The sequence below is a fragment of the Cololabis saira genome, chromosome 8 (assembly GCF_033807715.1).
Source record: "Cololabis saira isolate AMF1-May2022 chromosome 8, fColSai1.1, whole genome shotgun sequence".
Classification (NCBI taxonomy): domain Eukaryota; kingdom Metazoa; phylum Chordata; class Actinopteri; order Beloniformes; family Belonidae; genus Cololabis; species Cololabis saira.
The window spans coordinates 8,413,417-8,435,522 of record NC_084594.1 but is presented as its reverse complement, the minus strand read 5'-3'; the positions used below and the strand labels follow the sequence as shown (position 1 = coordinate 8,435,522).

At 41.2% G+C, this 22,106-nt stretch overlaps 1 protein-coding gene across 7 annotated transcripts in view; it reads right to left on the bottom strand.

Annotated features, from left to right (window-relative positions):
• Positions 1-22,106, bottom strand: part of LOC133448286 (sarcolemmal membrane-associated protein-like) — a 39,823-nt gene that overhangs the window by 5,493 nt on the left and 12,224 nt on the right. For 2 of the 7 annotated variants that reach the window (XM_061726670.1, XM_061726671.1), the window contains exons 5-22: positions 19,657-19,728; positions 19,419-19,559; positions 19,191-19,328; positions 17,977-18,145; positions 16,684-16,734; positions 14,985-15,131; positions 12,461-12,523; positions 10,025-10,084; positions 9,812-9,886; positions 9,651-9,710; positions 9,254-9,313; positions 8,954-9,079; positions 8,786-8,860; positions 8,607-8,707; positions 6,473-6,677; positions 5,278-5,395; positions 3,204-3,375; positions 1,790-1,924 (exon numbers count right to left, since the gene is read on the bottom strand). In XM_061726670.1, coding sequence (XP_061582654.1) covers positions 1,790-1,924; positions 3,204-3,375; positions 5,278-5,395; positions 6,473-6,677; positions 8,607-8,707; positions 8,786-8,860; positions 8,954-9,079; positions 9,254-9,313; positions 9,651-9,710; positions 9,812-9,886; positions 10,025-10,084; positions 12,461-12,523; positions 14,985-15,131; positions 16,684-16,734; positions 17,977-18,145; positions 19,191-19,328; positions 19,419-19,559; positions 19,657-19,728 — 1,968 coding nt within the window. The remainder of the gene's footprint in view (positions 1-1,789; positions 1,925-3,203; positions 3,376-5,277; positions 5,396-6,472; positions 6,678-8,606; positions 8,708-8,785; positions 8,861-8,953; positions 9,080-9,253; positions 9,314-9,650; positions 9,711-9,811; positions 9,887-10,024; positions 10,085-12,460; positions 12,524-14,984; positions 15,132-16,683; positions 16,735-17,976; positions 18,146-19,190; positions 19,329-19,418; positions 19,560-19,656; positions 19,729-22,106) is intronic. The other 5 variants (XM_061726672.1, XM_061726673.1, XM_061726674.1 and 2 more) reach the window with 5 other exon arrangements.

Here is a 22,106-nt window from a genome sequence, read left to right as displayed (position 1 = left end):
AAAAGCCTTAAATTTTTTCAAAAGCTGACCATGCGCCTTATAATCCGGTGCGCCTTATATGTGGATCAATATTGAGCCGCAACAGGTCTCGCAACCATAGACATATATACGTATTTTGAGCGACGAAAAACAATAAAAAAAATGTATTCTAATATGTCAAGATCACAATAATCTTCCAATTTAGAACTAAAATATTAAAGAACTAACACAAATAAAATACACTTTTATTAAATACTTAGTTTAAAATTTTTTTGTAAAAAAGTTTTAAAATATGTCATTTCATGAAGGTGCGCCTTATAATGCGGTGCGCCGTATAGTGTGGAAAATATGGTAAATAAATAAATAGCTAAAAAGTGCAAATAACTAGCAAAAAAAATGTAAATCGTTTTTTTTTTTATTTTACAGATATTTTTCTAAATACAGAAATCCCACAGCTAGATCCCTTAAAACTGTCAATGGAAAAAAAAGTAACACAAGCCTTTCAGATTTATTTGGAATAAATTCATACTTTAGTTTTTGAGATATATAATTTTATATATCACATTTAGATATTACGTCTTCATCCGGCGGCGAAATCCGCTTCGCTCACGGTAAACCGTTATGTGTGTGTGGGCTTGTATAGTGAGTGTGTAGTGTGTGTATGGTGTGTGTGGGTTGTCGATGGGTAATCTTTCATGAAAATCTCGAACAAGAGCGCAGATTCAAACCGACTAGTTTCCCGGGGGAATGACGTCACCTCCCTTTTCACGGGAAAAAAATCCAACCTGACGACACGCTGACAACGTGATGATGTACGTGTCTACGTACGTCATCATAGGACGAGCTGTGAACACGCACCGGATTTATAAATAAATTAATATAAATAAATAAAAAGTTTCCAAAGGATTTAATGGATTAAAACTCTGGGAGACTAAATGCGGGAAATGTAAGTTTAACTCCTCCTGTTTAACATGCAAAAACAAATTATTGCTCTGTTTCATTTGGTTGTAATTGTACATTTTTGAAAATGAATATGCAAACGGGAGCCTTAAAGGGTTAAATACAAATCTGTAACTATTAAGAGCTGAAAACAGTTTAGTTGTGGCGTCTTAACGCTTCAGCCGACGAGAACTATTGACGGCAGCAGTGATGAATGTTCTCATGACGCTACAATTGAAGCTTTTGAGGCATCATTTGTTTTAATGTGAAACACTGGATCCAAAGCAAGCGACAGACGTCTATTTCAGAGGTCGATCCTCACGTTAAATAATCAAGACGAAACTAACTTCTGCATCAGTTTGTTTCTAAAAAGATCTGTTTAAACAAAACCTGTAAAAACAGGACGAACGGCAGCTGAATCAGCAGCCAATGACGGGGAGGGGGGGTGAGCTGCAGGCAGATGGGAGGAAATAGGTGGGGGACAGAAGAGAAAGCTGCTCCGCCTCGCCGGTGTTTCTGAGAGACAAACTAATCATCAGCGTATTGATTAGCGCTGCGTGGAAGGGCAGGAGAGACATTGATGGCACGTGATGTTGCTTCAGCTGGAAGAGTAACTTTCTTTTAAATATAAGACATATAAAACTGTTGATTTCTGCTGGAATCAAAACACAAATATCATTTTTGTTAGTCAGTACTTGTTTAAGTTGGTAATTTCAGACTGAACCAGATCAGTATTCAGCTGTGAGCAGACAAATAAATCCATGTCCAACAGTCCTGAAAGTCTTTGGTATTCTGGGGAGTGTGTGTGTGTGTGTGTGTGTGTGTGTGTGTGTGTGTGTGTGTGTGTGTGTGTGTGTGTGTGTGGACTCACAGAGCTGGTCTTGTCCTGCAGCAGCTTCAGGCTGCTCCTACACTGCTCCAGCTCCTGGTGGATGTTCAGCTTCTCCTGCTCCGTCTTGTCGTAGCGCTGACGGAGGTCCACGAGCTGCGACTGAGTATCTTCATACTGGACAAACGTTCACAAACACAACCACATCTTCTTCACAAGTCTTAATGATACATTTCTACGTTCCTGGAATGCTGGTTTATATATATATATATATATATATATATATATATATATATACACAGAGCCGCCTGGGAGATTTGCGAGGCCCTGTGCGAAATGGCGGGGGGGGGGGGGGGGGGGGGCTTTGGGTTTTTCGGGTCGGATTGAGTGTCTATATGTGCAATTTTAACTCTCCAATTAGCAAAATACTGGATACCTTCCCCTGCCTCATCATCATCTCTTGCCTCGATGAGGGGCCCCAGACGAGGGGCTTGAGACCCGGTCGGATCAGTGATTTTTGTAACAAATTTATCAAACGAGCCTTTCAGAGAGGCATTAAACTCTTCCATTTTCTTTCGTTTTTTTTTCTTTTTTCATCCCCTGATGGAAATTTCCTGATTCTGTCTCGTTCTCTCGACATTGTGTGACAGTTTGTTCCAACTCCACCGTCTGGATCAGAGCAGCTTGTGTCCGCGCTTGGTCTGATCAGTTGTATTGAACAACAGACACGCGCATCATTGCACATATATTTATTGATATGCACAGACTAGTACACATTTAGGTCTGTAATGGAACGTGTGTTGATATTTATAAGGGAAAAAACTAAAAACAAAAACGAAAAAAAAAGAAAATTGAAAAAAAAACAAACAAAAAAAAAAACGGCCCATAGCGCGAGGCCCCGTGACGGTCGCACGGTTCGCACACCCCTTGCGGCGGCCCTGTATATATATATATGTGTGTGTGTGTGTGTGTGTGTGTGTGTGTGTACCTCTCTCTGCAGTGTGTGTGTGTGTGTGTGTGTACCTCTCTCTGCAGTGTGTGTGTGTGTGTGTGTGTACCTCTCTCTGCAGTGTGTGTGTGTGTGTGTGTGTACCTCTCTCTGCAGTGTGTGTGTGTGTGTGTGTACCTCTCTCTGCAGTGTGTGTGTGTGTGTGTGTACACCTCTCTGCAGTGTGTGTGTGTGTGTGTGTGTACCTCTCTCTGCAGTGTGTGTGTGTGTGTGTGTACCTCTCTCTGCAGTGTGTGTGTGTGTGTGTGTACACCTCTCTCTGCAGTGTGTGTGTGTGTGTGTGTACCTCTCTCTGCAGTGTGTGTGTGTGTGTGTGTGTGTGTACCTCTCTCTGCAGTGTGTGTGTGTGTGTGTGTACCTCTCTCTGCAGTGTGTGTGTGTGTGTGTACCTCTCTCTGCAGTGTGTGTGTGTGTACCTCTCTCTGCAGTGTGTGTGTGTGTGTGTACCTCTCTCTGCAGTGTGTGTGTGCGGGCCTGGGCCTGGTCCAGCTGGTTCTTCAGGTTGCCGGCATCCTGCAGGTGCTGGTTCTCCAGAGAACCAAGTTTGTCCTGCAGAACCTCCTCCCTCTTCTCCAGAGACTCCAAACTGGTGCTGAGGACCAGACTCTGTTCCCTCGTGCTGCACACACACACACACACACACACACACACACACAAATAAACGCGTTCTGCTTAGCTCTGATGTTTGTGGTGAGGAGTTCAATAAGTGTTTTCATTTGTGTTTCAGCGTGTTGCAGCCGTCTGCAGTTTATTGGAGATGCAGCTGAACTCAGATCAGTCCTGCTGAGCTCTGGTCTCCAATGGGAACCTGTATTGGGTTTTCTTTTCCCTGCTCAGTCTGGTTCAATCGGCCGTCACGACGCCTGTCGTCCCCCGTCACTCACTTCCTGAATGAGCTGAACGTCTCACTTCTTCCCGTCAGACTCCCTCCTCCTCCTCCTCAGTCTTTACTGCCGAGTCCAGACTCTGAACCTGATCTAATGACTCGGCTCTGCTCCGTTTATCCCTCCTGAACCAAAGTGAATGATATCCTGCACACTTGCCAGTATCAGACCTCCTTCAGGTCGAAAGTTTTGAGACGATCAGAAGACCGCAGATCACAATTAAATCAACCCGTCATCCTAAAAACATAAAACATGAGAATCCACTCTGCAAACTAACAGAACGCAGCCTTCACATCCATCAGGGTAAAGTGATGAAGCAGTTGTACCAAATAGATGTAATATATCAACCATCTGCATGAGCCACAAAAACATAATCAACCTTCAACCGAAACCTTGTTCGAGGCTCAAAATACTGGAAATCCAATAAAGATGTCGATCTTCACACAGTTCAGCCTGTTCCAGGTTTAGTGACTGCCGGTTGTGGATTCAGGTTTGTGGACTTTCAGAAATCACATTTTTTATTTTACAAAACAGACAAACAAGGCAGCACAAAAACAAAACAACAAAATCTATGTTTTTACTCAGATTTCTCCTTATATGTGGTCATGTATGTGGGTGTGTATGCAAGCAAGTGTGTGGTGTGTATGAGTGGTGGTTTTCTAGAATGATGGTTATTTTAGGAGAGACAGCAGCAAAAAAAATGTAAAAAAATAAATAAATAAATAGGCTAAATAAAAAAATAAATGAATAAATAAGGAAAAATGATGAATAATAAAAAAAATTTCAAAAAGAAGAAAAGAGAGAAGAAACGAGAGACCGAGATAGAGACAAAGACAAAGGGAAAAACAAACAAAACAAGCAAAAAGTGACCATGCCAGAGCGGAGTTAAATACATTCCTTTGTTTGTATTTTGTTTTTTGATTCTTTTTCCCTTTTCCCCTCTTTATTATAAGTTCTCAATTTTAAACTTCTTTCCCTCTCTCCTTCCTTTAAGCTGTCCCTTACTTTGGGCCGCCATCAGACCCGTAGGAGCTGGTTGGCCCGATACAGTTCCAGCACTTGAATGGTGAAGAGAAAAGGAAGGAAAAAAAAAAAAAGACATCCATTCCTAACTACGACATATTTAACCAACTTATTTACTCTGGTAGTTAATTTATTTATGCCTTTGTGTTTTCAAAGGTTTAAAATCGTCTTAAATGACCATAAACTCAGTTTTCAGGCGATAAATCAAAGTTCTGCATTAAGCCAGGCTGCATCTACTCCAACAGGAGGTCGGACCTAAACCCCCTGAAACAAATCGTCCAATCGTCTCCATCACCATGGCAACTGTCTGATGGGTTTGGAGTGAGCAGGGAGCAGTGGGAGAGAGAGTCCAGGCACTGTGTCCACTCAAGCACACAGAAGATAGAAGATTTAAGCTGAACGATCAAACAAACGGGGAGTTTCTGAGCTGCGATCAAAGTTAAATGAGTTTATTGTGGCGCTCGATCCAAACGAACTTTCAATTATCAAAACACTTCAAAGTTGTCCTGAGACAAGAGCGGGCTCTTCAAATGTTGACTGTTGCATAGTATACGAGTGTTTTGAGTGTTATATGTGTTATATGAGTGTTTTTAGGCCTTTGTAAAGGTGTGTACCTGCTCAGCTCCGCCTCCAGGCGCTGCAGTTTATCTGTGAGAGCCCTCCGCTCGCCCCTCAGGCCGTCACAGTCCTGCTGCAAACACACACACCGCTGCTGCAGCGACACACACTCCACTGAGAGAGAGGGAAACAGAAGAGCATGCATGGTTAACATCTATTAAAACACTTTTATCCTCCCCCCCCGTCAGAAGATAAGATTTTAATTTTGACGCACAAACACTGCTTTAGATTTGTTTTTGTCAGCCTGTTTCAAATTTAGTTTTAATCTAGTCTTTGGGTCAAGCTATCAATTTATTTTTTATTAGTTTTAGTTACATTTGTACTCCGTCGTGTCAAGTTTCAGTCGACTAAAAGTCTGAGCATTTTATACTTATTTTAGTCAGAATTGTCCAGGAATATTTTAGTCTAGTTTTAGTCAAAGATTGTATTTAGCCAAACCCATTTTACAATTCAAACAACGTTATATTATTGTTACCTTATAGACTCAATAATACATTCATTCCAGATACAGAAGACTCTAATTTCAGTTTACAACATATTTATTTTTCCGCATTTCTCCCCGTCTTTTTCTTTTTCAACGACACATTGGGTTTTCTTTTCCACGTCTATGTAGGAAAGTGTATCCAAAGATGGTTCTTCTTCTTCTTCTCCAGCCCCAGAGCAGATCACCGCGTTTCTCTATGTAACTTTGTTTTTAATGGACGTTAACTAGAGCTCTGCGTTAACGGCATCAGCCTCTAACTCTGCAGCTGTATCTTCTGGATCTGATTCCCCGCTGCAGCGACTGGGATTGAGGACTAACGTCACCCAGCAGAACTAAACCAGAGTAACTACTGAAAACATGGACATTAAACCAGACAAACTACTGAAAACATGGACATTAAACCAGAGAAACTACTGAAAACATGGACATTAAACCAGAGAAACTACTGAAAACATGGACATTAAGGATCTTTAGTAGAACATTTTGTCTCGTTTTGTTCAATGAAAATGAAGACAAATTTTAGCAGAGTTTTTATTTTGTAATCTACATTTTAGTCTTGTTTTTATTCCTCTACGATATTGCATTATATATTCAATTATCGTTATTGTCACATGACCAGCATTTTCGTTGCGTCTCGTCTCGTTTTCTTCAGGTGATACAGGTTCGTTGACGATGATATTTAGTGATAATTTTCATTGACTGCTCACCTTGCAGCTGACTCGCCGAGTTCTGCTGCTGCTGCTGCTGGATGAAGGAATCCTGCAGGCGGCTGATCTCCAGCTCGTACTTGGCGGCCGTGGACCTCCAGTGCTCGAGCTCGGAGCGCACGCCACCCAGGTCTGCCTGCAGGGCGGCGATGTCGCGCTCCCGCTCCCCAGTGGCCGCCTCCATGGCGTGTCTCAGGACCAGAATCTGAAAACAGAAAACACAATCCTGGTTTCAGTCGGACGGTAATGTGACTAGAAGTCGCTGCAAGACATGCAGGCAGAGAGTTATGTCCTGTAGAGCGGAGCTCCCCAACCCGGCACCATTTGGTACTCGGCTGCACAAGAAAGAATAAATAACTTGCATTACTGTATTTCCATTTTATTTATTGTCCGAACAATCTTTTATTTTGAAAAATGACCAGATTCTCTCATTCATATCCGTCATGTGAACGCTGAAATTTAACCCACAAGCTAAGTAAGAAACAGACATCTATGGAAAGTTCCTTTGCGAAGGGGAAAAGGTTCAGTGATGACACAGAAGAACAGCCAACGACTTCAAAGAAAAAGAAAGCTAAATTTAACATTGCAGAGAAAAAAGCTCAGGGCTCCCATTGATTCAGCATTATAGTGAGTTAAAATTTTCATGCAGTTTATATTTGATTCTGTGGTGTGTATGCATCTTATTTTGAAGCCATGTTTAAAAGTTACCATGGCGACCAGAGTCAGAGAGCATTAGCGGGCAGAGAGGATATTACTCATGTTATGTTGTTGGCGTGATGTTAGGAGGACGTTGCTAATAAAGTTGCATACTGTACGAGTACACAGTGGATTCAAGTTTATTATTATATTTACAATATACCATTGTTTTTATGCTGGTCGTATCATTTTATTCTGTTGTATTTATCGGCCACACTTTAAAGGCCGGTCCGTGAAAATATTGTCTGACAATAATCCCTTGGCGCTGAAAAGGTTGGGGACCGCTGCTGTAGAGGAGGATGGTGGGGTGTGGAGTTGAGGGGGGAATCGGGGAACAATAAAGAGATAGTTGGATATGGGGAGAATGGGCAGTTGGGAAGAGATTAGGGTGGAGGTAGGGTATGACGATGACGATATGACGATATTAGATTGTGAATGATTGTGAAAGATTACAACGTGAAGTTTATCTTTCCAACTGCAGATATCGTGGGATCGTCTAGGACCTATTCTATAAATTGCAGTTCTATGCTGATGCACTGATTCCCTTGTTTGTGTAGGAAAGATTTTCTACATAAACCAGCTTTCTAGAAAGTTGGAATACAAAACAGAAAGTAAATAAGAACAAAAAAACTGGTAAAAAAATGAAAACTGACAAAACGTCAGTTATTGAAACAACTACAATCAGTCAAGATTTGTTTTTCTTTTTGAAAAACTACTTCTAAATCTAATTTGGAAAGTTTGCACGGAAACCGCTTGCACGTCGGGTGGAAACACGACAAATCTGTTTAATCCCCTGAGAGTGGCCTGGTGGAGCCAGCGTGAGACCCAAGCAGGCGATGGAAAGAGATACCAGAAGCTGTTACCGATTATCTCGTAAAGGACATGGTACCGTTAAAGACGGTAGAAAATCAGGTGTTCAAACACCTGCTTAAAGTACCTGACCTGCGGTACGAGCTGCCGTAAATACTTTTCCAATTGTCTGCTTTCTTTTTTCAATTTGAGATTGTGATAAAAATCGAAAATCGTGATTTTATCAAAAAAATACATAATAATCATATGTTATTTTTGCCGTAAACCTCTATTTCAGAGGTTTACGGAGATGAACTCAGCGTTTCTTATTGTAGTCACCTCTCTGCAGGCCTGAGCCAGCTGCTCAATTTAACATCTGTCAGTTATTGAAACAACTACAATCATTGAAGATTTGTTTTTCTCGCCCCATTTCTGCATCGAGGACGACGGGACACTGCTATCCTAGTTTTTAAATAACGTGTCGGACGGCTCTATAACCCGATTTTAGTCTCTTTAAATCATTATCACCCTCAGAAACATGCTTTTTTTTCTCTATTTAAGATTGTGATCTTGTGATTTTATTTTAACAAAAATGGTGATATATTTCTGCCCCTAGTTGGGGGCGAGTGAGCTGGAGCTGGAGCCGTACCTCCTCCTGGGCCGAGTAGAGCTCCTCCCTGGTGCTGCAGATGGTGCTCTCTCTCTGCTCCCTCAGCGCCTCCATGTCGGCCTGCAGCTTCCCCAGCTGAGCTGCACAGATACAGCGACATAGAAAAGTCTTAGATGACGTAGTCCTCACATGTGACAGGGAAAGTGGTTGCTACTCACTCTGCAGGTAGTGGATCTGTTTGGTCGACTCCTCCGTTAGTTTAGAGTTACTCCTCCTTTCCTCCTCCAGCAGAGCTACAAGCACAGCAACCGTTAAAGTTGGTCTTTTTCCACAGGGGATTCAAGTCAAACACCATCAGCGTTGAGGTCACACTCGGTTTCAGTCACCTTGCAGCTCCAGACATTTCTGTTTGCCGGTGTTGGCTAAGTCCTGGGCCTCCAGGAGCTCTCTGTGGAGATGGTTGATGACCTGCTCCGTGTCTTCGGACTCCAAACCGGCCCGATGCAACTCGGCTGAAAAACACACATCCATCACACGCAATCTAGGTTCATTCTGTTTTCTCTAGCGTCGTCGATCTATGTCACAGTCTGCAAAAATGAAGTGATTGTCCTTTTAAACTTCTAACATTGTTGTAAATATTCAGGCGTTTCTGAGTCGCCAGCCAGTTCGAGCTGCTACCAAAGTACCTTTGAGCAAAGCTGCTCGGTTTTGTGGCTCGTTCAGCTCCTGGTCGTCCATGTTGCCGTCTGAAACACACCAACACATAATCAAATATCCCCCGACTACTTCAAGACAAAAGATATTTCCAACACATCAGGCAACTGATGACTTCTGAACGTTATTAATTAACCAGAATGAAAATAAGAATATAAATATGTGCATTAATAAGTGTTTCTACTCAAAAGATTACTTAGGATGCATGTTAAGACGAGTCTGCTACAAACTTCACATGAAACAAACCTGGAACGAGTTTTAAAGAATATTTTCCCACGAAAACAGAATGTAATTTTACTACTTAAAAGCAGAAAATAAAACCTGACAAATAATTTTATCCAAATATGAGAAATTCAGCATTTAACCGACCTGACGTGTCGTCGCTGCTACGCTCTCTGCTGGGACTGAGCGTGTCCGACATGTCCGACTCTTTGGCAAAAGAAACAACAGGAATCGATTTAACTCTTTGCATTAAACCCGCATCATTTCCTGTTTCAAGCCGCGTGCGCGGTTCTGTGCGGCTCCTCTACCTCTGAGCCGGTCGGGGCTGGCCAGAATGTCGTCCTCTGCCGTCTGGTTGTTCTGCAGGTGGGCGTCCATCACTTCTGCAAACGTACCAGAACACACACAAGCGTCAGAAGCTCCCGTCTCTCAGTCAGCTATTAAACTATAGTTTGTTTTTTAGTTAGTTCTGAACTGCATGTGGATTCTAGAAGAGAGAGACAGCTGCTTTAGTTTCTTACCATCAAAGTTGGCCAACTTGTGGATGGAAGAGCTCACAGTCTCCTTCAGCTGTTTCACAGCTGTGAAGAGAAAACACAAGGAAAGGAAAGATATCAGTAAATATAAAAGGTTTAAGATGGAAGCAAAACATAGAAATTGGACTTGGATGCATTCTCGTGTTCCAAACGCAGCGAATGGCCGGTGTCCAACTCACAATCCTGTGAAACAAGAACTGAAAGCCGTGTTTAGCGGTTTATGGTTGTTTACTGGTGGTGAGTAAGTCGGGACTAAAAATAAAGCCCAGTTTCCCAGAATCACATAGAAGTATATATGGACACTTAAAACTATATTTAATGTATTTCTAACAGTTAAGACTCATATTTTGCTGACGACTGACTGCAGGACTCAGGACTGCAGGTTCTCTGCAACTGGCTGAAGAGACTGTGGTCAACTTTCTCTCCAAATGTGACAAAAGCACCGACTCCTCATGAATGAAAACCCGTCTCAAAGTAGCAGGACGCTCCTGCAGCTCCTGCAGCTCCTGCAGCTGCTGCAGCTGCTGCAGCTGCTGCAGCTGCTGCAGCTCCTGACTCCTCCAACCCCGCAGACCGACATACAGAGGTGATGCAGAGGAACTGGGCCTAGCTGCATCCTCATCTGGGCACATTTTTAGAGAGACGGAGGACGACATTTTACAGACGTGGCAGTAGGGGCTTATTTGAACTAAAGTGGAGCAAAAGAAAAAAGTTTGCTGTGATAATACAGATGCAGATACATCTCTATAAACCCTCTGAAATGGGGGGAAGGGGGCAATATGGCAAAAATATATAATAATACGATTTTTTTAAATAAAAAAATCATGATTTCGATTTTATTATGATCTTAAAATTGAAAAAAGAAAACAGACAATTGGAAAAGTATTTACGGCTGGGAAGCTCCTTTAAGCAGGCGTTTGAACCCCTCATTTTTGTTCCGTCTTTAACGGTACCATGTCTTTTGCGAGATAAAAGGAAACAGCTTCTGGTAGCTCTTTCCACCGCCTGCTCGACTTGTCAAATGCCTGTTAATGTCTGTTTCTGGCCCTCAGCCCTCAGCTCGGGGTGTTTCCTCTTCAGGCAATTAAAGAGATTCGTCGTGTTACCACCCGACGTGCGAACGGTTTCCGTGCAAACTTTCCAAATTACATGCTTGAGCTCGATCGGTTGTGGAAAATCCAAACCAATTCAAGATAATTGAGGAGGAATTTTTTCATTTGGCTTTCAGCCGTTGCTCTCCATGCGCCACCGCTACACACACAAACAAGGGAGTCGGTGCATCAGGATAGAACTGCAATTTATAGAATGTGACCTAGACGACCCCACGATCATCACGTTGTAATCATTCACCATCTAATATCGTCATATCGCCCACCACTACTCTGAAACATAAAAAAAAAAAGGTCTCGCAAGGTAAAACTAGGCAACGTCTTTGCTACGCAACAAAAAAACAACCCACCACTCGTGACAGGACCTTTGTTTTATGAACCTGCACGTGCTACACAAGCGCCTGCAGTTGTTTGAATGTTGTGTAGCTGATATGGACGTCAAATAAACAACAAAAACATGGAAACTGCAAACTGACCAGAAAAATGGTTTGAAATGAACAGCTTCTCATTACTTTGGGTAACATCTCACCTGCACAACATAATCGCTTCCCAAAGTGATGAGCTCTGCTTGCAGCTCGTATTTTTCCACAATACATTTGTGCAATAAATTCCACAATAAAGACAGCATGCAGAGAACGAACTAAAGATGCGAACATCTAATCCCGATGGGGAAAGGAGAAAATCATCTTTAGATAAACCCTCAACAAGCTCTTGCAAAAATCTTCAACAGTGACACACCAGAGCACGAAGAAGGAAATCTAATTCATTCTCAGACTGTCGTTAATTTAGAAAGTGATGCAGTATATTTCAGCCCTGTGGGATAAATCTGCCCCTCCACTTCATCTCATCTGTCCCAGGAGACCCCTGCAAAGGTAAGAATGTACCAACATCACCCTCCTACACATACATGGAGCAGAAGGATACATCTAACTTTACACCTGGGATGGCAGCGTCTCAAATTAAGCTTTAGGTTAATCAACCTGAACAAACCAAAGCACATCAAGGGAACGTATGAGAGAGATGCTCCTGGAGATATTCACGCAATGCTTAGTACAACATCATAAAAAAAGAGGAAGAAGCAGCTCATTTCTCAAAATTTCCTCCAAAATAACCAACACATACAAAGTACATGTGACGTAAGGAAGCAATACTACAAAGAAGCCTTTTCTTTGTCTTTCAACCAACTGAAGTCAAATGAAAGTCATTGGATGCTGCATCAAATTAAGGACATCTTAAATTGTAAAAGGAAGAAAAGAGGGGTTGTGGAGAGAAATGCTGATGAAAGTGTGTTAATCATCATGTTTGTACTCACGCGGACATTCAATCAACTGTTGGATTCTAGTCGAGTCTCCTCCACTGTTGACATGACAGTTGTCTGATAGAAACACAGATACTGACATTATAAATACGACTGCCAGGCTTGTTTGTTTATCCGTCAATTTTCATTGATTCTGCTCAAATATTTGCTTACAGACAATTTGAACGAATCTAATTTAGTTTTTTTCAGGTCATATTTGGATGCTCAAGTGCATCTTTAGCCATTAATTCAAGATCAAAAAGTTAAATCTGGATTAAATAAGCAGAATCATAAAAAAATCCGGAGCACCAACTTGCTCAAAAACTGTAAGAAGGCTTCGATTTAGAAAACATGTCCACAGACCCAACCCTGCATTATATGAGACGAGTAAAGCCACAGAGAGGAAGTCGTGACGAGAATGGACACACAGATACAGGCAGGAAGAAAGCATGGCGATGCCGAAGACTCACGGACACAAACAAGGACCAGAGAGACAGAAACACGCTTGTGAGAAACGACAGGAAGGAAATCAAAGCCATACAAGCTGGCATTTCTAGAAAGTTAAAGTTAATCCTCCTCAGCAGCAGTTTACAGACAGGCAAACTTTAGTCTCACCTCACAACTTAATGGAGGAAAACATATCCAACCGCCTCATTATTCTTTATCTAGAGTCTTTTTTTCTATTTTAATATCGGAGCAAAATCGTCAGACTCATGGGGCAACATGTTATATGATGTTAACTTCCGTTTACGAGACCTGACCGAAGCAAAGATGTTCAACTAAAATTCAAGGAAATCTGAAACCCTCCTCAAGTTCATGTAAAACTGGCTGCTTGTTGCTGAAAACAACTTCTGAATTAAAGTGTTTTTTAACAAGAACAAATGTTCCTCTGGACCAACGTCAGAAGACGTTGACCAACAATAAGACGGAGCTGCAGCTCAGGAGGTTGAAGGATCTTCTATCAAAGTGTTTCCCGTTTGATCTCCAACCAAACATCAGAAAAGAAGCTCATAATGACCCGCAATTAATCGCTTTGAAAAAAGCATCCAACTAATTGATCTAATGAGATGGGTGACAGAAAAAAATTTAAATTTGGGATAAGTGACGGATGAAAGAAGTTTAAAACTCAAGACACAAGTCCAAGTGTAACAGCAAATAAAATTACTACACACAACCATTATTTCACAAGAACTAAAAACAAAATGCAGATGTAATGTTAAGAAGAAGAAAAAAAATCGACATAAACCCTAACCGGATGGTGCTTCTTGTGACCCTGTGTGGGAGTAGCGAACGTGGCGACTGCTTCCTCTGGAGTTAAGAGGTACATATAACTCATTAATTCACCCTCAGCAAGCACAAGTCCTCAAATAAAACAAATAAATAAATAAAAGCTACATCAGACAGGAAAGGCTTTAATCATGACAGCGTTGGTGAGGTTTGCCTGGTTAAATCTGACCAAACCACAAGACTTCTGGAAGAAATGAAAGACCAAACGTGGAGACGTCTGCCCATAATTAAACCCTATCCACTTGAGTCTTTAAACGGGATAACGATGCCAAGCTCTTCAGGAAATCTACGATAGAATGACTGAAGAAGAAGAAGAAAAGGAAGAAGAAAAAGGTGTAGTTTAAGTCCAGACCTCAACCTGACTCAAACGCCCCAAAAATAGTTGCGTAAAGTGATTATGTAAAGAAAAATTAGCCCCAAATCCTCCAGAAGAAACAGTTACAACAGTAAACAGATTGATAATCAGGAAAATTATTACTAAAGAGGATTATAAAGTTGCTGCTAAAAGTGGCTCTAAAAGCTACTGAATTGAATAAGGATTAAATCAATTTTTACAAGGTTTTGAAACATGAAACTGACAGAGGCCTTCGTTTCATTTACCGTATTGTCCCGAATATAAGATGACCCCGATTATAAGACGACCCCCTCTTTTTCAAGACTCAAGTTGGAAGAAAGACTTTTTGAACATCAAATTCAATTTTTATACAGAAAATAATTACAGTACATCTGAAACAAATGATTATAACAATATATTTGAGAGAAAAAGCATGTTATTTTGCCTCATTGAAATCATTATCTTGAAGTTTGCATCATAACTTCTCCTCAGCTGCCGGTTTACCTGCCGAACTTCCACCCCCTTTTCTCCAGATTGTCGCTACGTTTCTCCACTTTCTGTTATCTCTTCTCTTATTTTCTTCTCTTTTCTTTCTTATACTATTTTTTATTTTTCTTCTTCGTGACAGGGGTTTGCTTTGGCCTGGGGAGTTAAGTTCAGCATTCGCTTTAAAGATATCTGGCGCCATCTAGCGTTGTGAATGGGTATAACGTCTAGACGCCGAATGTAAGACGACCCCCACTTTTTCAGTCTTATTTCAATGCAAAAAATACTGTCTTATATTCAGGCCAATACGGTAGTTGTAATTGTCTAGATTAGATTCTTTCTTCTTTTTCTTAAATTTCAAAAAGACCAAAACCTGCCAGTTACAGTCCTGCACATAGATCAAACGGTTATTATGATAATCAAACCGACTACCATCAATATCTTCATCTGGCCCAACTGCACCATCATCGGTGTCTGTATCCCCCTCATCCTCGTCTTCTTCCTCGCTCTCAGGTTTCTGCAGGCTCTGTTTGTCTTCGACAGGCTCCTCTACCGGTCCGTGGGAGACAATGTCGACATCTGTCATGTGACCAGATCAGACATATACCATTTTGTCGTAACTTTCACGAGCCAGACACGTGCAAAAGAACAGAGTCTAAATGATGGCAGATGGCTACTGTGGCAAAAGTGTTGGAGTGTGACGGAAACCTGTGGTGCTCATGGTAAAAGTGGCATCATTCAATCACCAGAAATCACCAGAAAAATCAGTGACCCAAAGCTTTTTTTTTTTTTTCCCCCAGAAGAAGACCTAAGCAACGGATAGTTTTGAAACCATGGAGAGAAAATAAAAATAAAACAAAATCATCCAACAAGCCCAGTTTTCACCTGACAGAGTGCCAACAATCCCCTCAGACAGCATGCCTCAGAAGCAAAACGCATCCAGTGGCTCGGTGTGCGCGAGAGAACGATTTCTGTCCCCACTTTTTATATTCAGAGCAAACTTTTCTGGCCCAACAGAAGTCGGAACAAAGTCCAGTTCTTTTAGCAGATTCATGGACGGACAGACGTCCTTTCTGAACGCAACAAAACACATGCATGCTGCAGGTGCCGCTTCACAGGATGAAAACAACTCTAATTTACCGTTTTCATTTGAAACTCTTTTTATTGTCCAAGGCACAAAATAAGCTCATCATACCATGAACATAATCGCAGAGTCTCTTGTGTAACTGAGGCGGTGATAATATATACCCGAATGCAATAACCTGTCTCTTTGAAAGTGCAATAACCTTTGCCCGCTAAATACCTCACGTATTTTTGCACATGTAAATATTATCTGTTTTTTTGTGTTTACTATTTTTTCTCTTGTACATTGCTCATTTTTCTACATTTTATATTGCTCTTTTTTTTTATTATTTAGCTATTTATTGGTTATTTCTATTTTAATTTTTGGTGTGTGTTTGGCTGCTGCACGATTTAATTTCTCCTCTGGGAGATCAATAAAGTCTTCTATTCTATTCTATATCAGAATAAATAACAAGAAAAGTTTTTTTCCCGCTGAAGTGTAATAAATATTTGTGTTTTAAAAGTTTTAGTCTGAACTTTTATATATTTCTTTGCACTGAAGCCTGCTAGAAATCTGGTTTCATTTTGGGGATGAATAAAAAATGCAACTGAAAAGAATAAATGTTTCTGTCGTTTCTTCATGATTTCAGGCCATTTACCGTCTAAGAGAACTGATCACCTCTTTTAAACAGTTCCTGGCGTTTTAAAACCAACTGCCAGTTTGTTTTTATTGTTTCCCCCCAGGTTAGAAAATCAATTCTAAATATGTAGATAAATATCTGAGTGTATATGGATGTTCACAAAACATTATGTCCCCGACCCGAGGACCCCGAAAACCTTCGAGAAGATGGAAAAATAGAAAATGAAATGCCAGATTTCCACGGTGAAAGACAGATGAGGGAGAGAGAGATGAGAGCAGTGGCCACAGTTAGGGAGCAGTGGGCTTCATGCAGGAAGTTGTCATGCATGGTTAGTGCAGAATGAGGTGGTGAAGTTAGCGGCCACAGGCACACGACAGAGCGGCGGAGCGGTGCGGTTCCCAGAGCAGACCGCACACACGTGCACTCACCAAGACTGTTGTTTTCTTTAACGCTTTTCTCTTGTAGCTGCTCTAACCGCACTGTGAACAACAACAACGACAACAAGAACAACAGCAAGAGAAAGTGTTGGATTATGGGAACTCCCAGATACATTTTGGTCCAGCCGCCAGCTGCTTTGTTAGTTCTTGTGTTGAGCTGACGGTTGGTGATGCAGTAGCTGACCTACGGTGGGTAAGGAAAGTATTCAGGAGAATCTTATTTCTCATAGTCTGGGAGTAATTTATGTGTCTTTTGGCAAACTCTATGCGGGCTCAGCCACAGTTATCTTTGGGCTCTTCTCCCACGATTGCTCAGATGTCTGGACGGCCAGGTCTGGGAAGAGTTTTGGTCGTCCCAAGCTTCTTCTGTTTAAGGATTATGGAGGCCACTGTGCTCTTACTGTGGATTCACTACAAAAGCGTCATGGGCGTCCGGCTGCCATTCATTGTCAATGCAAAATATTAAAAAAAAAAAAAAAAAAAAAAAAAAAAACGTGCTTATTAATCACAAAACACAGTTTCAACATTATGACCAAATCCTCTACGACCCGGTGTGTCAGTGTTCACCGCAGACAGACTGCAGCTTCACCGGGACCAACAGCTCGCCCATGGTTGCCGTTCATCCGCGGACCAACCTGGTTAAGGAGCATCAAACTCACTATTTCCTTCACCGAAATAACGCTGAAATATAAAGAAGGCTTCCCAAAGTGTGATCCATGGTCAAAGAGGAAAATGAAGATGTGCACATTTATATATAGATATATGTAGGCTGTGCGTGTGCCTTCCCTAATCAACCCCCATAAGTTTAATTAAACTGATCAGTGAAGGAGCAGAACCATCTCTAGGAGGATCAGGAGAAATGGACAGCATGCGAATTAAATATGAGTGTCACAGCAAAGGCTCGGAATACTTCTGATGTGATATTTCAGTTTTTCTTTTTTAATAAATTTGCAAAAACTTTCTACATTTCTGTTCTTTTCTGTCAAGATGGGGTGCTGAGTGGCTGCAATGAAAAAGAGGGAAAATTTAAAGGGGGCTGAATACTTTCCATACCCACTGTACAAGAACTTAGAAGTAGGACTGTGTTTCTGTTTCGTTATCATATTATGGGCCATAACTCTTTAATAAACCCACGTTGTGTGGAATCAACACCGTTTTAGGCACAAAAAGCAAAAATCAAACTTAAGGTTTGGGTGAAAATTACACCCCCAAAGCTAGTAAGACGTGAGGGAATAAAATGTAGGTCCCCGTGTTTGAGACGATGAAGCAGCTGTGTATTTGTACCCTGCAGGGCAGCGAGTCTTTCGTTGGTGAAGTCGTTGTCGGCCTGCAGGGCCTCGATACGAGCCTGGAGAACCTGCTCCTTATCCTCCATCTCCTCAATGCGCATTTCCAACTCCCTCTTCTCCGTCGCCCCCCGCTGAGTCAGCTCTTCCTGCCGGCCCTCCGCCGCCTGGAGGAGAACGGAGGACGAAAAAACACGGGTGAGAGAAGAAGAGGACAAAGGGCGTAAAAGGAGTGTTTAACCCTTATGTTTAACCCTAAGCATATGTTTACATGTCTGCATGCCATACTACCATTTTATGGAGTATTCTTATTTTCTATGCATCAAAACAACAAAAAGCCAATGTTTAATAATCTGTATGTAACAAGTCCATACTAACTAAATAAATTGCTAACAAGTGCAAATAACTACCCAAAAAATGTAAATTGTTTTTTAATCTTACACATATTTTTCTAAATACAGAAATCCTACAGCTAGATCCCTCAAAACTGTCAATGGAAAAAAGTAACACAGAAGACTTTCAAACCACAGGAAAGTTATCTGGAATGAATTCATACTTTAGTTTTTGAGATAAATCATTTTATACATTGCGTTTTGATATCACGTCTTCATCCGGCGCTGAACTCAGCTTCGCTCACGGTAAAACCATGATGTGTGTGTGTGGGTTTGTATAGTGAGCGTGTATGGTGTGTACGAGTTGTCGCCGAGTAATCTTTAGTGAAAATCTCTGATAAAAAGCATGAACGAAAGCTCAAACTCAAACAGACTAGTTTCCCCGGGGAAAAACCTGGACTAAACTGAACCTGGACTAAACAAGACCAGACTGCTGGGAATGACGTCACCTCCCTTTTTGTGGAAGTGGCGTGAAAAAAATCCCAACCTGATGACACGCTGACAACGTATAAATACGTATAAATAACCTGCAATGTCAATTATGAAGATTTCCGCAATTTTACAGGATTATTATGGGATTTTTCCAAACCATTTGATGGATTAAAACTCCGGGACACTAAATGCAGGATATGCAAATGAAACTCTTCCTGTTTAACATGCAGAAAGAATTATTGCTCTGTTTTATTTGGTTGTAATTGTAAATTTTGAAAATCAATATGCAAAACGGAGCGCCGGCGCTCCAGCCGGTCTTAAAGGGTTAACACGAAGAGAAGAGAAATAGTCACAATCAAAACAACATTTCCTGCGTTTCTCCACCTACCTTGATTTTGTCGGTGAGCTCTTTGATCTCGTTGACGGCAGCGTTGTACTTGTTGGCCAGCTCCCTCAGCTCCTCCTGATTCCTCTCGGACATCTCCTTCAGGTGCGTGCACTCGTCCTCCGTGTTGCTGAGCGAGCGCTGCACAAACCAGAGCCAGAGCAGGAAAAGAAAGAGTCACAAAGATCCTCTAGATGCTATGAAGGACCCGCTCCACCTTCCCCGTCGTACCTCCACCTCCGACAACTTCCGGACCACCTCGATCTTCTCCTGCAGGACTCTCCTCAGGGACTCTTTCGCTGTCGTCTCATAGTTGTGTTTGTCCTCCTGAAGAGCCAAAAGCTCTTTCCGCATTCCCTCCTCCGTCTGCGACTGCCGGAGAATTTTCACAAGTTGAACAATTTTTCATCTAATTTAATTTAGATCAGATATTGAACGACGACGACGCCTTCATCGTCGTGACTATTACCTTGGAGTAAGACTGTAACTGGCTGCCCATCACCTCCAGTCTGGACAGCAGGCGGTCCTCATCTATTAGAGCCTGGTGACACACACACACACACAAAGTTTAAAGTGCCGCTTATATTATATGAGATTAGAGAGGTATGATAAAGCTGCGAGTTTATTTGCTTGTTTTACTGCCACTATTCTTTACTCAAGCAAAACCAATAATCATAACTCGTTCCTATTATAGGATTAAAGCTTCTTTATGTTAAAATTAAACAAATGAGAAAGGAGACCTGAGCCCAGTGTAGGGCCCTCCTTGGGTTGGCAGAGGGGAGCAATGTCCAGGACTGTCTAGGTATGAGCACTGGGTGATGAAATGGGAAAAAAAAATCAGGGATAAAAAAAATATTTAAAAAAAAAAAAAAAAAAAAAAAATTAAACAAATGAATCCAAGTATATGAAATGAAATACTGTGTTGATAAGTGATGATGAAGCAGCAAACCTCGTAATATGTTGCATAAATAAACATTCAAATGACAACATAACTACACTTTATGCCTTAATGTTGCTCTTTTATTTGCTTATATGCATGCTGGGTGTTTTAAGTTGAGCTGCTGTCTTTATTTAATTCAAATTAATGCTTAAATTAGCACTTTTTCTACTAGTTAATAGTTGCACTATTATTACTTGATTGTTCAACCTACCTCAAAGAGAACTGTTCTGTTTAAGTGCTAAATGATAAAATAAAAAATGGGGCAAAACTTGGATCTGCTTATTTTGCATTTGTTTATTTTTTTAATTTGTTACAAAAGTATCGGGGGCCAAAAAAACCTGATCAGGATGTCCCTAGATACAACAGGCCTAAACTTGTCCTTAAATGACAAAAAACTAAAGTGATGTGGTTCTGTGTCCAGTAGAACCAGGGTCGTCTCATGGACACATAAAACCATTACTGACCAGGTTACATTTCACAAATACTTAGGAACCTGGCGAGATAAATGACAATCTAACTCACATTATGTCAACGCAAGACTTGGTTTTCTGCAAATCAATCATTCATTTATTTACATCCGCTGCCAAATCACTAATTGTTCCGATTACCATCCTTCCCTGATTTAATTATGGGGACACAATCTCCCATCATGCAATCAAAGGATCTGTTGTCATTTTGAATAAAACTGGACACAATCTGCCATTATGCAATTCAATTAGTCACAAACGCTTCATTCAGGACTCTATCAGCTTTATTCTCCTTAATTACTCCACGTAATATTAACTGGTTCACTCTTATCTATAAAAACTCTCAGAAGACACTCCCCTCTGTGTTTTTTTTTTTTTTTGGCACTTTCCAGCCCAACATAGTAAATAAGAATCAGTTTTTAATGTCCTTGCCTGGTTAAATAAAGGTTAGGCCTAACGGGCTGGTCGAGAGGCGAGTCGGTGAGCAGTCAAAGCAAGAGCAGGTCTCATTTCCTAAACTGTTGCTGCAAACATATGCTAATATTTACAGAAAGTTATAGTGTGAGTTGTTGCATGACATTGTTACTGTGCTGTATTTTTTACATCTCAACACCGGAGACGCCTGGTGGAGTGACATCTAGGGGAGGAGGAAGAAGGTGGAAACCATCCGTTCTTGTTTCTTACCCCAGCGGTGGAAACGTTGATTTTCTGGTGATATGCTGCCACCATCAGGTCTGGAGTTGCATTGTTACAACTCCAGGCCTGCCTTTAAAACTATTTTCAAACTGTAATGTAATTAAAACCTTGTTAGAAAAACTATAGCTATAAATGAACATAATTAATCAGTGCAGTGAGCTTTTGAAAGATTAAGATTCAGCTTCCGTATGATGGTACAGTACAGACCACCCTGCGGCTCTAATCTGATATTTTACAATTTAACGACTTCAAGCAACGGCCCCCTTTTAAATTGCCGGATACCGTGTGTTTATTACCCCAATTTAGTATGTTGCCCGTCCTTTCTAAATACAATTTGGGGAGGAAACCACTCCACAAACATCCTTTGTTGGGGTAGCAGGGATGTGTCTTCTGCTCCACCTCCTGCACCCAGCCAGCTCCTCTGCTGTCGTAGATCCCCATGGAATCCACGACCACTTTAAATGTGCAATATAACAGAACGGCAATTTGCATAAAAAGCTTTTTTTGTCTGGACTAAAAAAGAACTTTTCTTCCTTTTTTTGCACTTAACTCATTGACTGCCAGCCATTTTCAGAGCAGAGAGCTCCATACTGCCAGAGTTTTTGGGCATTTTGGCTGATGTTCAAAGACCCACAGAATATTGAGTTTTAGGAGTACATAAACATTGAAACTACTTCAAGAAACTTTAGACTCTCGTGGACATCAGGGAAAAAAAGTTTGTGTTTATCATTTTCTGTTCTTTAGATATCAACAGTAGAACATAGGGTGGTTTCAGCGAAAACACAAGGTTTGGACCAAAAAAAAAAAAAAACTCAT